The sequence below is a fragment of the Cetorhinus maximus genome, chromosome 2 (assembly GCF_964194155.1).
Source record: "Cetorhinus maximus chromosome 2, sCetMax3.hap1.1, whole genome shotgun sequence".
NCBI classification, from domain to species: Eukaryota; Metazoa; Chordata; class Chondrichthyes; order Lamniformes; family Cetorhinidae; genus Cetorhinus; species Cetorhinus maximus.
This window is the reverse complement of record NC_135880.1, coordinates 73,944,942-73,968,826: the sequence shown is the minus strand read 5'-3', so window position 1 is coordinate 73,968,826 and position 23,885 is coordinate 73,944,942. Positions and strand designations below refer to the sequence as shown.

Sequence of the window (23,885 nt, the reverse complement as noted above, 5' to 3'; positions counted from 1 at the left end):
ACTTATCTGCCCATTTGACCATCCCATCTTTATCTTCCTGTGGCCCAAGACACTCAACCTCACTGTTAACCACCCGGCCAATCTCTGTGTCATCCGCAAACTTGCTAATCCTACCCCCAACATAGTCATCTATGTCGTTTATATAAATGATGAATAATAGGGGACCGAGCACAGATCCCTGTGGTTCGCCACTGGACACTAGCTTCCAGTCACTAATGCAGCCTTCTGTCATTACCCTCTGTCTCCTACAACTAAGCCAATTTTGAATCCACCTTAACAAATTACCCTGTATCCCATGTGCATTTGCCTTCTTTATAAGTCTCCCATGTGGGACCTTGTCAAAGGCTTTGCTGAAATCCATATAGACTACATCCACCGCACTACCCTCGTCTACACACCTGGTCACCTCAAAAAATTCAATCAAATTTGTTAGGCATGACCTCCCTCTGACAAAACCATGCTGACTATCCCTGATCAAACCTTGCCTCTCCAAGTGGAGATAGATTTTCTCCTTCAGAATTTTCTCCAATAGTTTCCCTACCACTGACGTGAGACTCACTGGTCTGTAGTTCCCTGGCTTCTCTCTACAACCCTTCTGAAATAACGAAACCACATTAGTTGTTCTCCAGACCTCTGGCACCTCCCCCATGGCCAGAGAGAAATTAAAAATTTGAGTCAGGGCCCCTGCGATCTCCTCCCTTGCCTCCCTCGGCAGTCTGGGACACAAATCATCCGGACCTGGAGATTTGTCCACTTTTAAGCCTGCCAACGCCTTCAATACCTTGTCACTCCCTATATCAATTTGCTCAAGAACCTCGCAGTCTCTCTCCCCGAGTTCCATACCTTCATCCTCATTCTCTTGGGTGAAGACGGATGTGAAGTATTCGTTCAACACTCTACCGATGTCCTCTGGCTCCACCCATAGATTGTCCCCATGGTCCCTAATGGGCCCTACTCTTTCCCTGGTTATCCTCTTCCCATTGATATACTTATAGAATATCTTGGGCTTTTCCCTACTTTTACCAGCCAGAGCTTTCTCAAATCCCCTCTTTGCTCTCCTAATTGCTTTCTTAAGCTCCACCCTGCACTTTCTGTACTCCACTAATGCCTCCGCTGATTTGCTCCCCTTGTACCTGCTGAAAGCCTCTCTTTTAATCCCCCTTTGCTTCTCATATTTGCTTTTTCACATCCCTTCTGTATTCAGCTTGCTTCTCAGTTGTATTTGCTACCTGACACCTGTCGTAAACACACTTTTTCTTCTTTAACTTAATTTCTATCTCCTTTGTCGTCCAGGGAGCTCTGGATATTTTTGTCCTACCCTTCCCTTTTGATGGAATATACCTCGACTGTGCTTAAACCATGTCCTCTTTGAAGGTCACCCATTGTTCAGCTACTGTTTTTCCCGCCAACCTTTGGTTCCAGCCTATCCGGCCCAGCTCCGTTCTTGCCCCATTGAAATCCGCTCTCTGCCAGTTGATTATTCTTACTCTGGATTGACCAATATCCTTTTCCACCGTAATCCTAAACTTTGTGATACAATGATCACTTGTCCCCTAAATGTTCCCCCACCGTCATTTGATCTTCTTGGCCCATTTTATTCCCAAGAACCAGGTCCAGCAGTGCTTCCTTTCTTGCTGGACTGGACACACACTGCTGTAAAAAATCCTCCTGAACACAATCTATGAACACTTGTCCTTGCACTACCACTGTCCCAATCTACAAACGGGTAATTAAAGTCTCCCATTATAACTACTCTATGATGTTTACACCTCTCTGTAATTTCCTTGCAGGTTTGTTCCTCTATATCCTTCCCACTAGCTGGTGGTCTATATATTACACCAAGCAATGTAATTTCACCCTTCTTATTCCTGAGCTCTAGCTAAATCAATTCTGTCCTTGAATGCTCTGACACATCCTCTTTCTCCAGTACTGCAATACTCTCCTTAACCAAAAATGCCACCCCTCCTCATTTTTTCCCTTTCCTATCTTTTCTGAACACTTTGTAACGAGGAATATTTAGCACCCAGATCTGCCTTTCCTTAAGCCAGGTCTCCTTTTTCACCACAAGGCAATCTGTGCCTGTAACTCCCCAATTTCATTAACTATACTCTGTGCAAACACATACATGCAGTATAATCCTGATTTAGACTTCAAGGCTTGCTCCCTTACTCTGACTCTATTAACTTACTATTCTCTATTTTACTGCTATTTGCCTCTCCCAACATTCCATGCAGCCTGGTATTACTTTCTAATATTCTCTCCTGACTCCCACACCCCTGCTGGAGTTAGTTTAAACCCTCCCAACAACACGAGCGAAACGACCTGCAAGGAACTCAGTCCCAGCTCTGTTCAGATGCAACCTGTCCAGCTTGTACAGAAGCCATCTCCCCCGGAGCCTGTCCCAGTGTCCCAGGAATCTGAAGCCCTCTCTCCTGCACCATCTTTCCAGCCACACATTCATCTGTCTTATCTTCCAATTTCTGTACTCACTTGCACATGGCGCTGGGAGTAATCCGGAGATTACTACTTTCGAGGTCCTGTTTGCTAATTTTCCACCGAGCTCCCTAAATTCCGATTGCAGAACCACATTCCCCTTCCTACCTACGTCATTAGTACCAATGTGGACCACAATCTCTGGCTTTTCGCCCTCCTCCACAAGAATGCCCTGCAGCCATTTTGTGACATCCCTGACCCTAGTGCCAGGGAGGAAACAAACCATCCTGGAGTCACGTTGATGGCCACAGAAACAACTGTCTGCTCCCCTAACTAAAGAATCCCCCATCAGTACTGCCCTTCCACTCTTCCTCCTCCCCTCCTGTACAGCTGGGCCACCCGTGGTGCCATGGGCTTGGCTCTTGCTGCACCCCTCCAAGGATCCATCGCCCTCACCGATATCCAGAATGGAAAACCGGTTACTGAACGGGACCTCTGGGGACTCCTGCACTACCTGTCTGTTTCTCTTGGACTGCCTGGCAGTCACCCATTGCCTGTCTGCCTGCTTGCCCCTAACTTGCGATGTGACCACCTCTTTAAAGTTGCTATCCATGTAGTTCTCTGCCTCATGGATGCACCTCAAGTGAATCCAACTGCTGCTCAAGCTCCGAAACGTGGAGTTCAAGCTTGTGCAGCCGGTGACACTTCCTGGGTCACGAGAAGTGCCCACAAATCCCTGCATGCCACAGGACGGTCATTCCGCTTGGCTGAGCTGTCCTGCCATGTCTGAACCTTAAACTTGTAAATAATTTTTTTAATTTAAAACTTTAGTTACTTTTACTTGCTTTAACCAAACACTTGTACTATCGACTATAAACTGGAGATTTATAGAAATTCATTGCCCTTACTCACAAATCAGCTCCCTCTCCTGTGCCTATAAATTCTTACTTTCCGTGTGCTTGTTTAGAAATTTACACTTCGGTGCAGCACTGTTTTCAATTTCCAACTGTTCTATCTCCCAAACACTCGCTCAGGTACCACCTTCCTCAGGAATCTAAATCCCTCCCTCCCACACCATCTCTTCAGCCACACATTCATCTGTTCTATTCTCCTACTCCTGATCTCGCTAGCACGTGGCACTGGGAGTAATCCTGAGATTACTACCTTTGAGGTCCTACTTTTTAATTTATATCCTAGCTCCCTATATTCCGTTTTCAGACCCTCATCTCTCTTTTTACTTATGTTGTTAGTACCGATATGGACCACAACCTCTGGCTGTTCACCCTCCCCCTTCAGCATGTCCTGCAGCCACTCAGTGACATCCTTGACCTGGCACCAGGAAGGCAACATACCATCCTGATGTCATGTCTGCGGCCACACAAACGTCTATCTGTTCCCTTTAACGATAGAATCCCCTATCACTACTGCTATCCCACTCTTTTTTCTGCCCCTCTCTGTGCAGCTGAGCCACTCATGGTGGCATGGACATGGCTCTTGCTGCATTTCCCTGAGAAAACATCTCCCCCAGTAATATCCAAAACAGCAAATCTACTGGAAAGGGAGATGAACCATGGGACTCCCGCACTACCTCCCCAGTGTTTTTACTTTGTCTGGCAGTCACCCAATTCCCTTCCTGCCTATGCACTCTTTACCTGCGGTTTGACCACCTCACTGTACGTGCTATCCATGAAGATCTCAACCTTGCAGATGCTCCAATGACTCCAAGCGTAGCTCCAGCTCCGAAACACGGATTTCGAGTAGCTGCAGCTGGAGACACGTCCTGAACACGGTCACCCTGGAAGTGTTCCTGACTTCCCGCATCACACAGGAGACGCATTCCACTTGGCCGAGCTACCCTGCCATTACTTAGCCTTAAATTACTCCCTTTACTTTTATTTCCTCCAAAAATTAAGGAAAGGAATACTTACCAGGTCCTACTTACCAAGGCTGCAACTCTTCTTATTGAGGAAAGGTAGAAAAATCAAAGGATTACCTCTTTCCCTCTTCAGTGAACTCCCTCCCTCACCAAACTCCAACTGAAGCACTCTAATGCAGCCCAAAGCAGCATTCCAGTGCAGACAGGTAGGGAGGTTATGCTTCAGTTGTACAGGGCACTGGTGGGATCACATCTGTAGTATTGTGTACGGTACTGGTCTCCTTATTTAAGGAAAAATGTAAATGCATCAGAAGCAGCTCAGAGAAGGTTTCCTAGACTAATACCAGGAATGGGCGGGTTGTCTTATGAGGAAAGGTTAGACAGGTTAGGCTTGTAGCCATTGGAATTTAGCAGAGTAAGAGGCGACTTGATTGAAACATTGAAGGTCCTGAGGGGTCTTGACAGGGTGAGTGTGAAGAGGGGGTTTGCTCTTGTGGGGGAAACTAGAACTAGGGGTCACAGTCTTATAATAGCGACCCCCATATTTTTAACAAGAGATTAGGAGAATTTTTTTCTCTCAGAGGGTAGAACGTCTTTGGAGCTCCCTTCCTCAAAAGGCAGTGGCAGCAGAGTCCTTGAATATTTTTAAGGCAGGGCTAGGTAGATTCTTGATTAACAATGGGGTGAAAGGTTATCTGAGGTAGGCAGGAATGTGGGGTTGAGGTTACATTCAGATCAGCCATGATCTTATAGAATGGTGGAGCAGGCTCGAGAAGCCGAGTGGCCTACTCCTGCTCCTAATTTGTATGTTCATATGCAAGGACTCCATCTTTCCTTTTCCCTTGAACCACGAACTTCTCTCATTCTTTTTTGAGAGAATGCACACAAGAGTGAGAGACACAGACTGACTTGAGACATCTCGAAAGAGTAATTGGTATACTTTCATATTTAATACTCTATGTTAATAAGCTTTGCTTTTCTATTTGACAAGATTGGTTTTGTAAAAAACAAGTTTACTGTTGACTGAAAGAAGCCTGGTGTAAGTCTTTTTTATTCTGGGTAACAGTAGTGAAGGTAAACAATAGGCCATTCTGAGGAGTGAATCAAACACTTAAACTAATGGTGCAACCTATGGAGTAGTCAAACTGCGCACTCTTCCCATCCCAGTTGTAACAGAAGGAACAATAAAGGAAGAGGATGCTGACAAAATATCAGTAAAAGTGGAGATGTGTTAGAGGTATCAGATGGGGTGAAAACTGATACAGAAAAGGCTAGCTATGCTTAGAGTGGTTGTGTCCCTGGTTGGGATGGCTTGCATTCAGGTTGCTAAGGTAAGTGGGGAGTAGAAATAGCAGAAGGGCTTGCCATGATCTTGTTACAAATATGAATTTAAAAGATTATATTTTTGGACAATAGCATTACATTAAATGTAATTAAGGGGAGTCATGTGATCTGTTCTGAAGTCAGTCTAAGTGATTTGATTGTTAGAACTCAAAGGAATGCTAAGATCGTTTTACTAAGAAGGTGGTGCGAGGTATTTATGCTTGGAGACAGCAGCTGTCTCTGAGTTTACCACGATTAGACTCTGCATCTCCCAAAGAATCAGAAAGGTGCTGATTATCAGGTACAAAGTTGAAGTGTCTCATATTACCACAGGCGGGCAGGCAGAGGCAGCCCTTGGCGATCAGGCTACATGCTTTCCTACAAAGGAGAGGCAGTGTCAGCTTGGACAAAAGAATTGCCTTAAGAACAGAACACAGCAAGCCATGATAAAATGGGTGCTTTTTTCAGACTGAAGGATGGTAGGTAGTTCTGATGCAAGGTCATGACCTAAAATGTTAAGTCTGCTTCTCTCTCTCCACATTTGCTGCCAGACCTGCTGGTTGTTTATTTTAAATTTCCAGCATCCACAATATTTTGCTTCTGTAATTATAGACTGCGGTGTTCCCCAAGGGTCAGTGCTAGGATCATTGCATTTTTTAACATCTGTATTCCAATGTCCAAGTCATTTATAAAGTAAAATTTCAAAACTTGCCAATATTCCAAGGGTTTGGCAACAGGTGAGGATAATACCAATCAATTGCAACAGGACTTAAACTTCTATTGTGCTAACAGAATGGGCAGGCAAGTGATAGATGAAGTTTAATGGAGAAGGATGAGATCATGTATTTTGGCAGAAGGGATAGGGACAGGCAACATATACCTAATGGCACAGTTCTAAAGTGTGTGCAGGATAGAGGGGCCTGGGAATACATGTGGATAGATCTCTCAAGGTGGCAAGACATTGAGAGAACAGTTAAGTACATGGGGCCTTGGGCTTCATAATTAGAGTTAGAGTTAATTATCCAAAAGGAGGGACATTGTACTGAACCTTTATAAAGCTCTGGTAAGTCCATAACTGGAGTATTGCACCCATTTGTGGTCACCACACTTTAGGAAGGATGTAAATGTCCTTAAGAGGGTGTAGAATGGTTCCAGGGATGAGGCAGTTTAGCTACAAGGTTAGTTTGGAGAAATGTGGGGGCAGAGGGTTGGGGGGTGTTAACCTCCTTTGCGACAAGGAGTACGAGGGGAGCTCTGATAGAGGTGTGCAAGATTTTAACAGGTTTAAATATGGCAGGCAGGTTTGAATACAGCAGGCAGGTTGATAGATAAAGAAAAGCTGTTCGCATTAATTGATGGTCCAGGAACTAGAGAACAAATTTAAAGTTTGAGATACATGGGAAAATAGTAATGTTCTGGAACTTGCTGCTGACAAGAATATTTGAAGCAGAGATGATCTCCAATATCAAAAGGAAATTATAGAGGGACTGGAGGGAAATAAACTTGCAGGGCTACAGGGATAGAGCACGAACTGACTGGATTGCTCTGCAACAAGTCAGTATGGGCTCAATGGGCTGACTGGTCTCCTTTTGTGCCATATTGACTCTATGACTCAGAGGGACAACAATTTTTATTTATACAGCTCAGAAGCAGCAAACTCTGCGAGCAAGTTAAAATCGGTTAAGTACTCATACTGGTCTGCTGTAGTGCTGAAAACCTGTGCACTGGAGTCAGCAACTACCCGAGCCAAGCTTTTTCCATGTCAGATAATATCAGCTGCAATGTAAGTTATAGCCCAGGTATGTCCTGTCCACAAAGTCAAATCTTACCGAATTACTATTTAAAACCACTCTCATAATAAGGGTAGGCCAATTATGATTGAGATGAAGAGGAATTTCTTCATTCAGAGAATGTTGAATCTTTGGAATTCTATACTCCGGAGAGCTGTGGAAACTCAGTCATTAAGTATGTTCGAAACAGAGATCAATAGATTTCTACATAGTAAAGGCTTCAACAGCTATGGGGCAAGTGCGGGAAAATGGCCTTGAGGTGGAAGATTAGTCATGATCTAATTGAATAACAGAGCAGGCTCAAGGGGCCAAACGGCCTACTCCTGCTCCTATTACCTCTGTTCCTATATGCTTCCTTCCAAACATCAGCAAACAAGCCATCAAACACACTAGTTCTGCAGTAACCTGTTCTTGAAGCTCCATATTGGCTCCACTAAAACCACTTGGATATCAACGTCACTGGAGTTTGATCCAGTCATTGACCCAAGAAGAAAAGTAAGAGTAGATCGGCTTCAGATCAAGGATAAGGGATATTGAAAAAAAACTGTGTTACAAGATTCTGGGGGTGGAGGGCATAGCTGGACCCCCAAGGAACCTTTGAGAAGTTGGTTACATAGATACTTGATTGGCTTTGTAAAGTTTTCTCGCACCAATTACATTGTTCATTCCGGGAGACTCTCACTTCACATTACCACCACTGAGCTGTAAGTTATATGTTAACATGATACCAAATTCAATTGTTACAATCAATGCTGAAAGATCGATTAACTGCTACCCCCCAACTCAGTGATCACTAGCTACTCAAAAACATGCTCGTTTCTCAACAGTTGAACAGATGCTACTACACGCATCACCCATTTGCTGGAAATGAAACCCAGCAATATGCAAGATTAATTTCATAATGGATTATCGCAATGTTAATTTACAAAACCACATCCTTCCTGATTCACTCAAAGACTAACTGTTTGTAAGTCTAGAGGTCTCAGGTCATTGATTCATGTGTTAAATTTACTTTTTAGCAAAATTAATAACAATAAGCAGCCTCGTATTCTTAAAAAAAAATCAATATTACTGATAACTCAGCTTTAGCACAGCCTAATTTGAAAACGTATTAGTCATTTCACATTGTAATGAGTGTACAAGAATGATAATTTGCAACAGCAATGTAATATGCTCACTTATTTTCAATTAATTTTATTGGATAAAAAAATCAAATCATGTTCAATGCTCAGTTCGCTTTGGAGGGGATTCTGAGGTTGTGGACATTTTGATTCAACTGGGGACAGGTCAAGGAGGGAATGGAATCAATGCCAAGGATAGAAACCATCTTTCCATGTTTAACTGGAGAAAGTTTCAACAAGTTGGATGTCAAATAGATTGTCAGGCTGCTTCCTGGCAGCAGTAGAGTCAAGACAGGTGGTGGGCAATGTCAGTATACATGCGGAAGTTGAACATGTCCTTGCCAAGGTTAAGTGTGTAAATGAGGAACAGGGAGAAGCCTTGAAGGATTCATAAGTATATGATGCAGGTGCAAGAAGAGAAGCCAATGCTACAAATACTCGACTAAAATTGAATTCACAAAACTCACCATTGACCCCATCCTGCTCCAGCCTAAAGCCACTTCCTTCTACAGTTTCTCTCATATTCCTCCATGCCCTCTCCAAGCACACCTTATTTCTGAAACTCAGCTCCTGCTCCTTTGGCCCTATTCTCACAAAACTGCTGGCCACCCATATTCCCTCCCTTGCCCCATATCATAAATCATTTCCTCTCCTGAGGTACTGCCCCTCATGCTTTAAAAACTGAGAGGTGGTCATACCCACAAAGAAGCCATCCTTGCAAACTGCTGCCCTCCCCATTTCCAAACTCCCTTTTCTCTATGAAGCGCTTCAACATATTGTCACCTCTCAAATCTTTGCCCATTATTTTTGCAACTCCAATCAGATTTCCATCTCTGCACAATAAACCAAAGTCAATTAAATTTGCTTCAGCTCTGAAAATGGTACTTCATACTTCTCAGAGCTCAAAGACACCCATTCATTCCTTTCCTTTCTTCCATTTCCTTTCCATCACTGTCCTGCGCCATGCGATAGCCCTCGCTTGGTTTTAATGTTACCAAACTAATTTCACCCCCCAGCCCCCAGGACCTGTCCTTGGTCCTTCCTATTCTAAATCTACATGTTCACCCTCTAACAGACATGGGGTCAGCCTACACACATGCTGACAACACCCACTTCTACCTCTCCATCACTCTGACTCCTCCACTGATGTATTTTCAGGCTGCTAATCTGATATTTAGTCTTGATGTAACACTGTTCCCACTATAAACATTGTGAAGACCAAAGCCCCATTGCCCCTGCCCCTGCCACAACAAGCCCCATATCCTTGTCACCAATTCCTTCTCATGAATTGTAAATCCAAAAGAAAGCTAAGCTATGGAGAGGGACTTAAGAGGAAAGGCATCTGGAAGGATGGATTGGTCAATTATGCCAAGAGGTTTGGGCATATGAGAAATGACAATGAATCATGCTCACAGTTACAAATGATGTCACTGATGATTTTAAATCAACATGACCTTGGTGTTGTGGGCACACAGAAGCCCATGGAAGTTTTGAAAGATATGGCAACCAAGCTGGAAGACATGGACAGAATGGAAGCTTGATGACCAGGAGTAAGAATGAAAGGAGACTTCATTGACTTGCTATGACTATTGAAAAATGGAGGAGAAAAAAAACAATGGAATAAGACAGAATGCCTGAAGGAATAAACATGTAGGAAACTCAAGGAGGTCAGAGAAAGCAGAATCAACGCAGATGCCCTCTCTTCGCAACACAACATAGTCCATGAGTTGGTCACATCGGTGTCTGAGGTGAGGAAGGAGGACACAGTCGAAGGGGTCAAAGGAGACAGTTACTTGGGGAGAGGAGGATGATCATACCATTGGGCTAGTACAAGGAGTTGATCATGGAACAAAGCCAAAGAGCTCAAGGAAATGGAGTCAGATTTGTCAATCGATAACCAGGCCGATCAACTGCCCTGCAAACCCCCGTTTGCAGTCAGCAGATTCAAGGCCAAGGAAGTAGTTGGAATAGAAAAATATCCAAGATCTACTGGAGATAAGGTAACTAAGGAAGGACAGTTATTCAAATTTGACAAACATGTTGATGTCAATCCAAGTGGTGGATCAGAGCTGTGGGGAGACAAGGTGGCTTACAGGAAAGAGTAGGAAGAGATATGCAGGAGAAAGAAAAATGAGGAAGCAATTGGAGGGGGCCCCAGTGACAGAAGAACACCAAGCAAGGCAAGTTGTGAAGATTAGTGGACAGGTGACTGCATGGTTCAGACTGGGAAAGTTCAGGTTAATCTGATCATATTTTAACTTTTCCCACCACTTGCTCATTTTTGGTCACACAATAAATGCGGCAAGAGGACCAGCAAACAACCTGGTCCTGGGCCTCAACTGATATTGCTCAAAACCAGCTTCCATGAAGAGCATGATAGCAGTTCAACTCTCAGTTAAATGGTGATTGATGGCATCCACTCAGAATCCATGATCAGCAACATAACTGTTTGAATGCAAGTACAAAGTACATACCCAAGTACCATATCACAGTCTGATCAAGGGAACTACCTTGCACATATCAGCTTCCAGGTGTTGTTGCATACTTTGATAACTTTTCTTGACTTGCTGCTTATCTTTGATCATCATGGTCAATCTGTACAAGGGTCCAACATTTAGGTCTTCTGCATGCATCTTCATTATCTTGCTCAACTGTTCTGTCTGATGCACCATACAGGCCCAAGACTGCAAAGCAAAAACGAAACAGTCCCAAAAGACCAAAACTGAGGAAGTCAGAAAATAATATTTGCGTCACAAAGCGTCATGCAATCTTGATTAAATGAATTCATTTCATTGATTCCTTGCAATTCTGAAGCCAGAATTACATTCTTCACTTACATTATCAAATGTGATTGCTACATATGTTACCACCTAGAAATTGAAATAAGTGAGCTGTTCAAATCAGTGATGCACACTTGGCATAACATTTAACTGTCAATAGATAGAGACATTCTGAATTTAAACCACTCATTAAGTAGGAAAACATCACTACCTTACCTTGGAAACATTGCTAACAGAATCCACAGGGGAAGATGTTTCATGCTTCTCCACTTGCTGGCATATATTCTGTAGCAAGGATGCATATTCTTTGTCACTCTTAACTCGTAGAGACATAAACTTCTTCAATGTCTCCAAGACCTTAAGCTCAGATTCCTGAAGTTTTAGCAAAGCCTCATGGGAATTCCGAAGGTCACTTCCAAAGCCCATGTTGAATAAGGCACTATAATATTCAGTGCTAAAAGCAAATTCAGCACCTACTGATCAAAGCATGTCCCTTGTTCTGAAAAATAAGTCAGAGTGTAAAAAGTATTATAAAAGCAAAAAACTGTAAAAAGTATTATTCTGGTTCTATAAAAAGTCAGGATAAATTCTGTATTTATATTACAGTAACATGGATTCAAATAGCACAATTTTACTGAAGCTTGCTCAAATCTAACTTCAGTTTTAAAAGTGACTTAACACTAAATTACAAGTTGACCAAAATTGCAGAGACAACTAAACACAGCAATCTTATCTACCATTCCTCAGGCCTACGAAAGTAGTGGAACTCTACATACAAGAGTTTTTCCCCCAAACATATATAACTAATGAGCTGTTAGAGCCTCTTAAAACTCCATTGTCCTGAAAGCAAAGTTCTGGGGGCATACATAAGATATAACTTCATCAAGATCAGCTGCAGTCACTGCAAGATAAGAATGTTCTTCAATACCAAGACATTATTCCTTTGTTATTTTAACAGAGGCATTAACACATTTATTTTAAATGCTAAGTGCTGGAAAAATTCAGCATGTCTGGTAGCATGAGTTAACACCGAGTCAAACATGACTTTGACTCGAAACATTAACTCTGTTTTTTTCTCCACAGATGCTGAGTATTTGCAGCAGTTCCTGCTTTTATTTCAGACTTCCAGCATCCAGAGTATTTTGTTTTTATGTGTTACTAGAAGAGCATGCAGATGAGCAAATATGCATACATTAAATGCTCATTTATCATCTGATCTTTGTTATGATCCCAGCTGATGTTGCTACTGGACAAGCCAAATTCCAGGGTGGAACTCGGCTTGATCAATCCTAACTTTTATTTGTTTATTTAGATACATGGAGAGTGGCTACTGGACAGAGTCACAGGAGTCAGGTGATGAACTTTTAACAAAAGAATAAAACATTTATTAAACAGGAAAAGATGAACTATATTACAATACTCATTCACCCACAACGATACCTTTACAGATATATACAGATTCTTAAGGATAACACAAGTCACAAATTCTATCTTATACTCTCACGTTCCCAACAAGTACACAGTCCACGTAAACCAAGAGGCAACCTGGGATTAGGCACACCACACTCCAAAACCAAGTGGCAGATGCCACCCCAAACAAATGCTATGGATCTCCAATCAACTCCCCCAGATGCTTATCACACCAAAGCCAAATCGGTCTCACTGAACTCCACCTTTCACATGAAGGTTTCCAATCTCTACTCTCGAAGAACCGGTTTTGGAATCTTCTCTCAAATGATGCTCTCTCTCTCAGGTGCCTTCCACAACGGTCCACCTCCAGGCTATGGAACTCTCCTTCTGATGTTCCTCCCTGCCCACCCCGGACCACCGCATGTATTCAAGCCTTGCCTTCCATGCATTCTCTCTCTCTCAGACTCAGCCGTGCCAACAGAATACCACTGTTTCACATGCTTATAGTAAAGAGTTACAGACTTTCAGCTGTCTCCTTGGATCTCCTGGCTTCTCAAATCAAAATTATCTTAAATCTGTGTCCTGCAGCTTCTCCCTTTAAGCTTGGAGTCTTTCTCTGCTCCTCACTCAAACTTCACTTCACGGGGCCTTTTTCAGATGCCTGTTCATTCCCGTTGACTCATAGGTCTTCTCAGGACCCCTCTTCTGTTCTTTGGGGAATCCTGCTTCCTGCAGCTCCCCCCTGCCCAGCTTCTCCTGGCACCTGGTTTCAACTTCAGTTTGGGACTGGCTATCTGCCCCTCTCCTACACTGCTTCTGCTGGCAACTCCCTTCAACTTTGGAGGCCACCGACCAACTGAATTCAAACTGTTCTTGGTTTGTGTGTGTGTGGGGGGCCTGCTGCTCTGGATCCCTGTTGCTAGGCAACAGCATAGTTTTTTTCTACTTTGTTTTAACTTCCCTAAACCACTAACCCCCTTGATAACACAGCTCTCCACTTTAAGTGCCATAAAACTCATTAAAAATGAAGGCATCTTTTAAAATGAAACTAAAACTCAGGTTTCATTTTTTTAACCCACAAAAAACAGAAATCCATATTAAACTTCATTCCGAACACCAACAAATACAACTTAAATTATCTCTTGTTCCTAACATACTGTAACTCAAAATAAAATGTTTTAAGTGCACAGGTGACTTTACATACAAGAGAAAAAATAACTCTACTTCAGTATAATCCTTGATCCACATGAAATTGCCAGCATCCCTGAATTTTATTGAAGAAACCGTCAAATCTTTGAGCTGAGTGCTCAGGACATGAACAGATGCAAAAGGTGATCCATTTTTCCTTACAAATATAGAATTCACGGTCAGTTGACATTTTGATGACATAAAATAAAAGGGTTTCAGTTCACAGAATCACAGATTGGTTACAGTACAGAAGGCAGCCATTTGGCCTGTCATTTCTGGGCTGCCTCTCTGAAGGAGCAATTTGCCTCATGCCAGTCCCCAGCCTTCTTCACAAAGCAGTGCACATTATTCATTTTCTGAGAATCCAACTCAATTTTAAAATACCTCAATTGATCCTGCCTCCACCACATTGTCATGCAGTGCATTCCAGATCCCAACCACTCGCGGGAAAAAGTTTTACCTCATGTTTCATTACTTCTCTTACCAATTAGCTAAAAACTGTGCCTTCTCGTTCTTGACGCTTCCACCAATGGGAACAATTTTTCCTCAATCTACTCTCTCCAGACCCCTCATGATTTTGTATACCTCTATCAAATCTCTTCTCAACTCTCTCTTCTCCAAGGAAAACAGTCCCAATATCTCCAATATATCTACTTAATTTTATATAGTCTTCCTACATTCTTCCAACCAAAATGAATCACTCTACACTTGTCTGCACTAAATTTCATCTGCCGCTTGTCTGCCTATTCCACCTACCTGTCTGTATCCTTTTGAAGTTCTACACTATCCTTTACAATGTTCACAGTACTTCCAAGTTTCATATCATCCGGAAATTTTGAAATTGTGCCCTGTACACCAAGATCGAGGTCATTAATATATAATCAGGAAGAGCAGGGATCCCAACATTAACCCCTGGGGAACTTCACAATAAAACTCCCTCCAATCTGAAAAAGAACCATTAACCACAACACTCTGGCTGAGTGAGACGAAACAATGTTGTATCTATGTTGCTACTGTCCCTTTTATTCCATGAGCTCCAACTTTTCTCACAAGTCAGTTGTGCGGCACTTTATTAAATGCCTTTTGTAAATCTGTGCACGCCACATCAACAGCATTACCCTGATCAACTCTGTTATCTCTTCAAAAAACTCCAGCAAGTTAGTTAAATGCGATTTGCCCTTCACAAATCTATGCTGGCTTTCCTTAATAAACCAAATTCACCCATGTGACTATTAATTTTGTCACAAATTATTGTTGCTCGAAGCTTCCCCACCACTGAGGTTTATGTAGTTGCTGGGCTCATCATAACACACTTCTTTGAAGAAGAGTGTAATATTTGCATTTCTCCAGTCCTCTGGCTTCACCAGAGTCTAAGGAAGACTGGAAAATATCTGTAGTATCCTTGGATACATCTCATCTGGTCCTGGTGCCTTATCAACTTTTAGGTTCAAACAAGCTATCCAATATCTCTTCCTCTTCAATTTTAAACACTTCAAGTGCCTGAATTATGTCCGCTTTCACCACGACCAGCACAGCATCTTCTTCCTTGGCTTTTTTTTTTAAAATTCATTCACTGGATGTGGGCTTCGCTCACTAGGCCAGCATTCCCTTGAGGTGGTGGTGGTGAGCTGCCTTCTTGAACTGCTGCAATCCATGAGGTGTAGGTGCACCCACAGCGCTGTTAGGAAGGGAGCTCCTGGATTTTGACCCAGCGACAGTGAAGGAACAGCGATATATTTCCAATTCAGGATGGTGAGTGACTTGGAGGGGAACTTCCAGGTGGTGTTCCCATCTATCTGCTACCCTTGTCCTTCTAGATGGTACTGGTTGTGGGTTTAGAGAGTGCTGTCAAAGAAGCCTTGGTGGATTCCTGCAGTGCACCTTGTGGATGGTACACGCTGCTGTGTGTCGGTGGTGTGGGAGTGAATGTGGTGCCAATCAAGTGGGCTGCTTTGTCCTGGACGGTTTCAAGCTACTTGAATCTTGTAGGAGCTGCAGTCATCCAGGCAAATGGGGAGTATTCCATCACACTCTTGACTTGTGCCTTGTAGATGGTGGACAGGCTTTGGGGACTCAGGAGGTGAGTTACTCATGGCAGGATTCCTTGCCTCTGACCTGCTCTTGTAGCCACAGTATTTATATGGCTACTCCAGTTCAGTTTCTGATCAATGGTAACCCCCAGGATGTTGATAGTGGGGGATTCAGTGATGGTAATGCCAGTGAACATCAAGGGGCAATGCTTAAATTCTCTCTTTTTAGAGATGGTCTTTGCATGACACTAGTGTGGTGCAAATGTTACTTGCTACTTGGCCTGGACATTGTTCAGGTCTTGCTGCATTTGGATATGGACTGCTTCAGTATCTGAGGAGTTGTGAATGGTGCTGAACATTGTGCTTTCATTAGCGAACATCCCCACTTCTGACCTTACGATGGAAGGAATGTCATTGATGAAGCAGCTGAAGATGGTTGGGCAGAGGACACTACCCTGCAGTGATGTCCTGGAGCTGAGATGGCTGACCTCCAACAACCACAACCATCTTCCTTTGTGCTAGGTGTGACTCCAACCAGTGGAGGGTTATCCCCTTGGCTCCAATTGACTCTAGTTTTGCTAGGACTCGACGTCACACGGTCAAATGCGGCCTTGATGTCAAGGGCAGTCACTCTCACCTCACCTCGGGAGTTGAGCTCTTTTTTCCATGTTTGAACCAACGTTGTAATAAGGTCAGGACCACTCAGATGCTGGCGGAACTCAAACTGGGCATCAGCGAGCAGGTTATCGCTAAGCAAGTGCCGCTTGATAGAACTGTCGATGACCCCTTCCAACACTTTACTGATGATGGGTTGGATTTGTCCTGCTTTTTTTGTGTACAGGACGTACCTGTGCAATTTTCCACATAGCCAGGTAAATGCCAGTGTTGTAGCTGTACTGGAACAGCTTGGCTAGGGGCACAGCAAGCTCTGGAGCACAAGTCTTCAGGAATATTATCAGGGCCCATAGTCTTTGCAGTATCCAATGCCTTCAGCCGTTTCTTGATATCAGGTGGAGTGAATTGAATTGGCTGAACACTGGCATCTGTGATGCTGGGGACCTGTGGAGGAGGCAGAGATGGATCATCCACTCGGCACTTCTGGTTGAAGATTGTAGCAAATGCCTCAGCCCTATTTTTTGCACTGATGTGCTGCGCTGTCTTTGTAAAGACAGATACAAGTATTCACTTTATACCTCAGCCATGTCCCCTACCTTCATGCGTAAATCGTCTTTTTGGTCCTTAATCAGCCCTTCTCCTCCTTTTATTGCCCTTTTACCATTAATATTCCTATAGTAGAGTTTTGGATTCCCTTTTATGTTCAATCTCTTGTCAGACTCACTCTCCTTGCTTTTTCACTTCCCCTCTGAACCTTGTACATTCTGCCTTATTCTCAGTTGCATTATTCACCTGACATGCGTCATAAGAACACTTTTTCTGCTTCATCTTAATCTCTATCTCTCTTGTCATCCAGAGAACCCAGGGATTTCTTTGCCCAACCTTTCCCCTTTCTAGGAACATACCTGAACTGCAGTACCCAAGCTATCTCCTCTTCAAATTGTTCAGTTACATTTTGGCCTGCCAACCTTCAAGTCAAATTTATCTGGGTCAGATCCGCTCTTACAGTATTGAAGTTGGCTTTCCCCAGTTAACTGTTCTTACTCTGGATTGCTCCTTGTCTTTTTCTATAGCCAACCTAAACCTTGTGTCCCCTAAATGTTCTCCTACTGACACTTGATCCACTTGGCCCACCTCATTCCCAAGGACCAGGTCGAGCAGTTGCCTCCCTTCCCATTGAACTGGACATATACTGCTGTAAAAAATTCTCCTGAACACACGGAATTCTTGCCCCTCTCTGCCCTTTGCACTACCACGATCCCAATCTATATTCAGATAAAGTTCACCACTATATTTACTATAATTTTTGCAACTCTCTGTAATTTCCTTACAGATTTATTCCTCTGTATCTTTCCCACTAATCGGTGGCCTACTGACTACATCAAGCAAAGTAACTGCACCTTTTTTGTTCCTTAGCTGTTGCCAAATGGATTCTGCCCTTTACCGCTCAGACATCTTCTATCGCTCCAGCACTGCAATATTCTCCTTAATCAATATTGCCACTCCTCCCCCTATCCTAGCTTGCCTGAACACCTTGCACCCTTTTTTAAAAATTCATTTACGGGATGTGGGCTTCGCTGGCAAGGACAGCATTTATTGCCCATCCCTAGTTGCCCTCGAGAAGATGGTGAGCTACTTTCTTGAACCGCTACAGCCTCTGTGATATAGGTACACCCACAACGGTGTTAGGGAGGGAGTTCCAGGATTTTGACCCATGAATAATTAAGGCCCAGTCTTGCCCTTCTTTGAGCCAGGTCTCTTATAGCCACAACATCATATTTCCACATAACATTCTTCACCATGACTCACCAAACTTATTTACCACACTCCATGCATTCACATACATGCACAATAACCCTAATTTAGACGATCACTTTCCCCCTTACTTTGAGCCACCTAATACTTCATTTTTTCCTACTCTGGTGCAACCTGTGTCTGCCGAGTATTCTGTGCACCTTGGTATTCCTCTAATATTACCTCCTGGTTCCCACAATCCTGCTTAGTTTAAATCCTCTCCAAGAGCACAGCTCTTCCCTTCCCCACAAGGGAATCAGTCCTGGCATTGTTCATGTGCAAGTCATTCAGCCTGTAGCAGTCCCATCTGCACTACAGCTGGTCCCAATGTCCCACGAATCTAAAGCCTTCCCCCTTGCGTCATCTTTCCAGCCATGCATTCATTTGCTTTATCTTCCTCTTTCTATGCTCACTTGTGTGTGGAACTGGGAATAATCCAGAGGTTACTACTTTTGAGGTCCTGCTTGCCAATTTCCTACCTAGCTCCCCAATTCTGACTGCAGGACCACATCCCTCTTTCTGGTTATGTCATTGGCGCCAATTTTGACCACGATTGTTGGCTGTTAGCCTTCCTCCAGTGTTCTGCTACTGCTCAATGACATCCTTGGCCCTGGCACTGGGGAGGCAACATACCATCCTGGATTCACTTCTGGACCACAGAAACGCCAGTCTATTTCCCCCAAATGTAAATCTCCTACCCCCACTGGTCTTCACATCTTCTGAGGGCCCTAATGTACAGCTGAGCTACATGTGGTGCCATGGGCTTGGCTCTGGCTGAACTCCCCAGGTATACCATCACTTCCATCAATATTCAAAACTGAATACTGGCTGGAGTGTGAAATACACTCATGGGACTCCTGAACTATCTAACTGCCTGTTTCTTCTTAACTGACTGGTGGCTACCCATTCCCACTCTCCATGCTTACACGTAAGCCACAGGGTGACCATATCTATAACCATGCTATCCACAAAGCTTTTGTCCTTACAGATACACCATAGTAACACCAGCTGCTGTTGAAGCTCAGAAACCCAGAGCTTGATCTGCTGCAACTTAAGACACTTATTGCACAAATGGCTATCCAGGACACGGGAAGCATTCTGGAGTTCCCACATTGCATACTATGTGCATTCTTGAAGTCGGAGCAGTCCTACCATTCCTCTATTAGATAATAAATCTTGTTTCTATTAATAAATCTTACCGCTTAAAAATAAAAGACTTAGTAGCTACTCACGTCCCTTCAGTTGCTGTCATTTAAACATAGAAAAGCTGACTGAATGTTTTACTTTAATGATCAACTTCTTGAATCTCGCAGCTGCTTCGACTCGTTCCCAAACTTTGGGGAAAGGGAAAACAGCGGCAATACTCGCCAGCCAATCAACTCATGGCCTTCCTGTGATGTCAGTGTTTGATTTTTTTCTCTCTCCAAACTCCACCATGTCCCAAGAACGCTGCTGCAACCAGACACACACTCTCTAGCTCAGTGATCGGCTCCACTCCTGGTCCTCAATTAATTTCCTCTCCAGTTTTCCTGATTTCTTCCACGTCCATTACTGTTGCTCCAATTCTCTCTCCAGTTACTTAACAGCTAATCAATTACCTTGTGGTGTCACAGTTTAATTTTTTTGTCTCCCTTACTTCAGTTATGGTAACCTGCTTGACAGTGATCCTTAGAAATGAAGATGATACATCTGAGGTTATAATCCCACTTTAAAGTTGTAGTGAAGTTTCTATAATCACCAGATTTCAAACATCTCTCACACTTCCAGAATATTAAAAAAAAACACTAAAGCACCAAAATGCCAGAAAGAAATATTTTAAAGTTTCAATAGTTAAATTCTTTAGGGTCCTTCCTTTACAATTAAAGTAATTCAATATTCTATAGGAGCACACAGTTCAAACACATATGTAGCTCATGTTTATGATAAATCCATGGTTCTCTGCACTCACTCCAATTCCTGTTTTAATGTGTCAAGACTGACATGCGGTTTCGAAAATGTCAATTTTTTGAAGGGAATGTTGCCCATACCCAATATTCAAAAATTTGTGCAGTCTGACAACTAATCTCACAAATGGGGTTAAATACGTAAATGTTTCACACGGAAAATACATATTGCACGATGACAGATTAAGATAAGTATATATGTGCTGGGGATAGTCATCCCTTAAACAAAAGTGTCTGCATGTTAGAAAAGAATGGATCTTCAGTTCCTGTTATCACAGATAGATAAAGCGAAAAGACATACAGCCCTGCCATTATCAAAGATTGCTGACACTGAGTCAAGTTGCTGCTTGAGGAAGCACTGTATTCAATTTTTTTTTTTACAGCTTAGTCTATGAGAAGTCTCAAATATTCCAAGCAGTGAAGAACCTCTGAAAGGCAGTTGTTCTGAGCTATCTGACAAATGCAGCCATCTTTTGATTGGGCCTCCAAATGTTCCAAAAGAAGCTGGACTGTATTTCTGTACATTTTTATAGATCATTTTGACAACTGTCAGAGTTAGGCAAGGTTAAGTTTACGTTAAGTAAAATAGCCAGGCTGATGCAACTATCATAAAAGGGAACTCTGTGCATCAACTAGTCATATCCAACCTTTTAAGTCAAGAATCCAGAGAAGCCTGTTCATGTCATGAACCTCGAAGATTCAAGATTATATGATTATACTCTCCTGTGCCCAGGATTTTGTGATCATAGCTGAACATGAGAAAAAATCTGGAAGTACTTGCAATGAAGACTGTTCACAAAACTGGGTCAAATTTTTTGAAAAGCACATTCAATACAAGGCAGTCAACAAATTAGACTCCTTGTTTGGTTAACAGTCAGATTGTTCAAAATGTAATCTTTTTCAGATGTGAGGAAGATAGCTGGGCATATAAAAGGGAGCATCAGTCATTGTAAAGCAAACATGACTTAATAGTCCAATTAAAGAGCTACCTCTTCTTGATCCTCTTCTATTGTTTCAGGAAACTGTCTCAATAATTCAATGGAGAAAGATTTCCAAAACAACGAAGTCAAGCAATTAAGAACAGGTTTACAACCAGAACTTCACAAGTACACTGACACCAGGCATGATGATAGAAATGTCAATGGGAAATTTAACTTTGGCTGACAATTTCCAAGACTGTGTCACCTTGTGGAATCCAGAGCGTTTATTACTGTTTGAAAATCAATTCAAGACAGATACTACTATTGCATAGCTGTGTGAATGCACTTCAAAATAACCATGCAACCAGATTACCTTCTCAAGATCCTTCTGTGTGGCCAAACAGCAAAAAAATGCGGGTCAAGGCTTTCTAAACCACTTCAAAGAACCTCACCTACAGCTCAAGCTGCACTAAGGGCTAAATAGAAGACTTTTCCCTCATATGGCATCTTCCACATTCTCACTGTCTCAGTGCGTTTCAGCCAAGGAATGACTTTCAGTGTTGATATGCAAATCCAGTGAATTTTCACTCAAATTTCCACTAACAGTAAATGAGATAACGACAAATTCATTTGCTTCGATTGTACTAAACGAGGCATAAACATTGGCTAAAATACTGCGAGAACTCAAGTGTTCTTCAAATAAAGCCACATCCACCTCAGCAAGCATGTGGCACTTGATTCCCTCAAATGAAAGGCCATAGCATCAAAAATGCAGCTCTCCCTCAGTACAACAGGCTTGCCATTAATGAATCACAAATGTTAGTATGCAGGTACAGCAAATGATTAGGAAGGCAAATGGAATGGAATATAATAGGAAGTTTTGCTACAGTTGTACAGGGCGTTGGTGAGACCACAGCTAAAGTACTGTGTACAGTTTCAATCTCCTTACTGAAGGATACAATTGCATTAGAAGCAGTTCAGAGAAGGTTCACTCGACTGATTCCTGGGATGGAGGGGTGATCTTATGAGGAAACGTTGGACAGGCTGGGCCAGTATCCATTAGAGTTTAGCAGAATGAGAGGTGATCTTACTGAAATATAAAAGATCCTGAGGGGACTTGATAGGGTGAATGCTGAGAAAACGTTTCCGCTTATGGAGAGACTACTCCTGCTACTATGCCATATGTTTGTATGTACAGATTTAGCATAACTTCTGTACTTTTCAATTCTATCCCTCTAGAAATAACCTAGTGCTTGCTTATTTTTAAAAATGGCCTTGCTCACCAAAGCACAACTTATAGTGATTAATATACTTGTACTCTGAGATCCCTTTGTCAATTACTTTCCCATTCTGCAAGTGTATTACCATCCTCCTGTAATTTGTTGTGGTCCTCCTCAGTATCGAGTATCTGCCACCAATTTGGTCTCATCAGCAACTTTAGAGATTGCGGTTTTAGACTCCAAAGTCCATTTACATTAATGTAAATGATGAACAGCAGTGTCCCACCACTGATCCTTGTGGAACACCACTTTCCAGTTTCTGTCACTTTGAACAACTACCCTTTACTCCCACTCTCTGCTTTCTGTCTTGAAGCCAGTGAACAACCCATTCTATCACTTACACCCTAACTCCACATTCTCTGACCTTATTCATTAGTGTATGATGGGACAACTTATTTGAGGCCTTTTGAAAATCCAGATAAATTACATCTACTATATTACCATTGTCTCCTCTTTCCCTGTTCCCTCCTCAAAAATTCAGTAAGTTTGGGCAAGCATGATTTTTCCTTTTGAAGTCCATGCTGACTATTTATTATTATATTTCTCATTTCTGGATGTTCTTCTTCAGTAAGGATTCCATGATTTTTCCTACCACTGATGTTAAGCTAACTGGTTTATAATTCCCCGGACATGTTCTGTACCCCTTCTTAAATATAGGGATTACATTAGTTATCAGTCAATCCTCTGGCACTTCATTTTCCAAAGAATTATTAAATATGAATAGTAATGTCTCTATCTCTTCCCTAGGTTATTTTTAAAAATGTGGATGCAATACATCCTCTGAGTTTATTTTATTCAATACATCTTTTTTTTTGTTTTAAATGCACACATCTCATTGCTCATCTCATCATTCATGTCATGTCTCCATGTCCTATTTCCCTGGTAAAGATCAAAGAGAAATAATTATTCAGTATTTCTGTCATTTGTCTAACATTAGCCGTGGACATAAAGGTTCACTCTAGTTTTTAGACAATACACTAAAGAAAATGTGCACACACACACCAGAACAGGAATACCAGAATGAAACATTTGTAAAACATGTGCCACCCAGGGCAAAAATACTTATGCAATATTTGAGACCTTAAAATTAAGCTAACATACTAAAAAAAACTTACATCAAATGCAAGCTGTGAGCCGAATCAACAGCTCAAAAAAACTGAAGATATTGCTCAAAAAATCACATTTATATGGGCAAGGGGTAAGGTCCTGATATCAGTATGGCACAATACAACTGAAGAGAAAAATCTTTTGGATACCAACTTCAACACCCGTTCTCCACCAAAATGGATGATATAAACTTAATATTTAAAACGAATTGAAAAAAAACTAGCATTGACATAGCCTCTTCCATGACAATCGGACATCGCTTTACAGCCAGTGAG

The 23,885-nt window shown here is 42.4% G+C and overlaps 1 protein-coding gene across 1 annotated transcript in view; it reads right to left on the bottom strand.

Annotated features, from left to right (window-relative positions):
* Positions 1 to 23,885, bottom strand: part of fer (fer (fps/fes related) tyrosine kinase) — a 423,137-nt gene that overhangs the window by 384,848 nt on the left and 14,404 nt on the right. The window contains exons 2-3 of the mRNA XM_078566022.1: positions 11,540 to 11,822; positions 11,054 to 11,227 (exon numbers count right to left, since the gene is read on the bottom strand). Coding sequence (XP_078422148.1) covers positions 11,054 to 11,227; positions 11,540 to 11,749 — 384 coding nt within the window. The 5' untranslated portion in view covers positions 11,750 to 11,822. The remainder of the gene's footprint in view (positions 1 to 11,053; positions 11,228 to 11,539; positions 11,823 to 23,885) is intronic.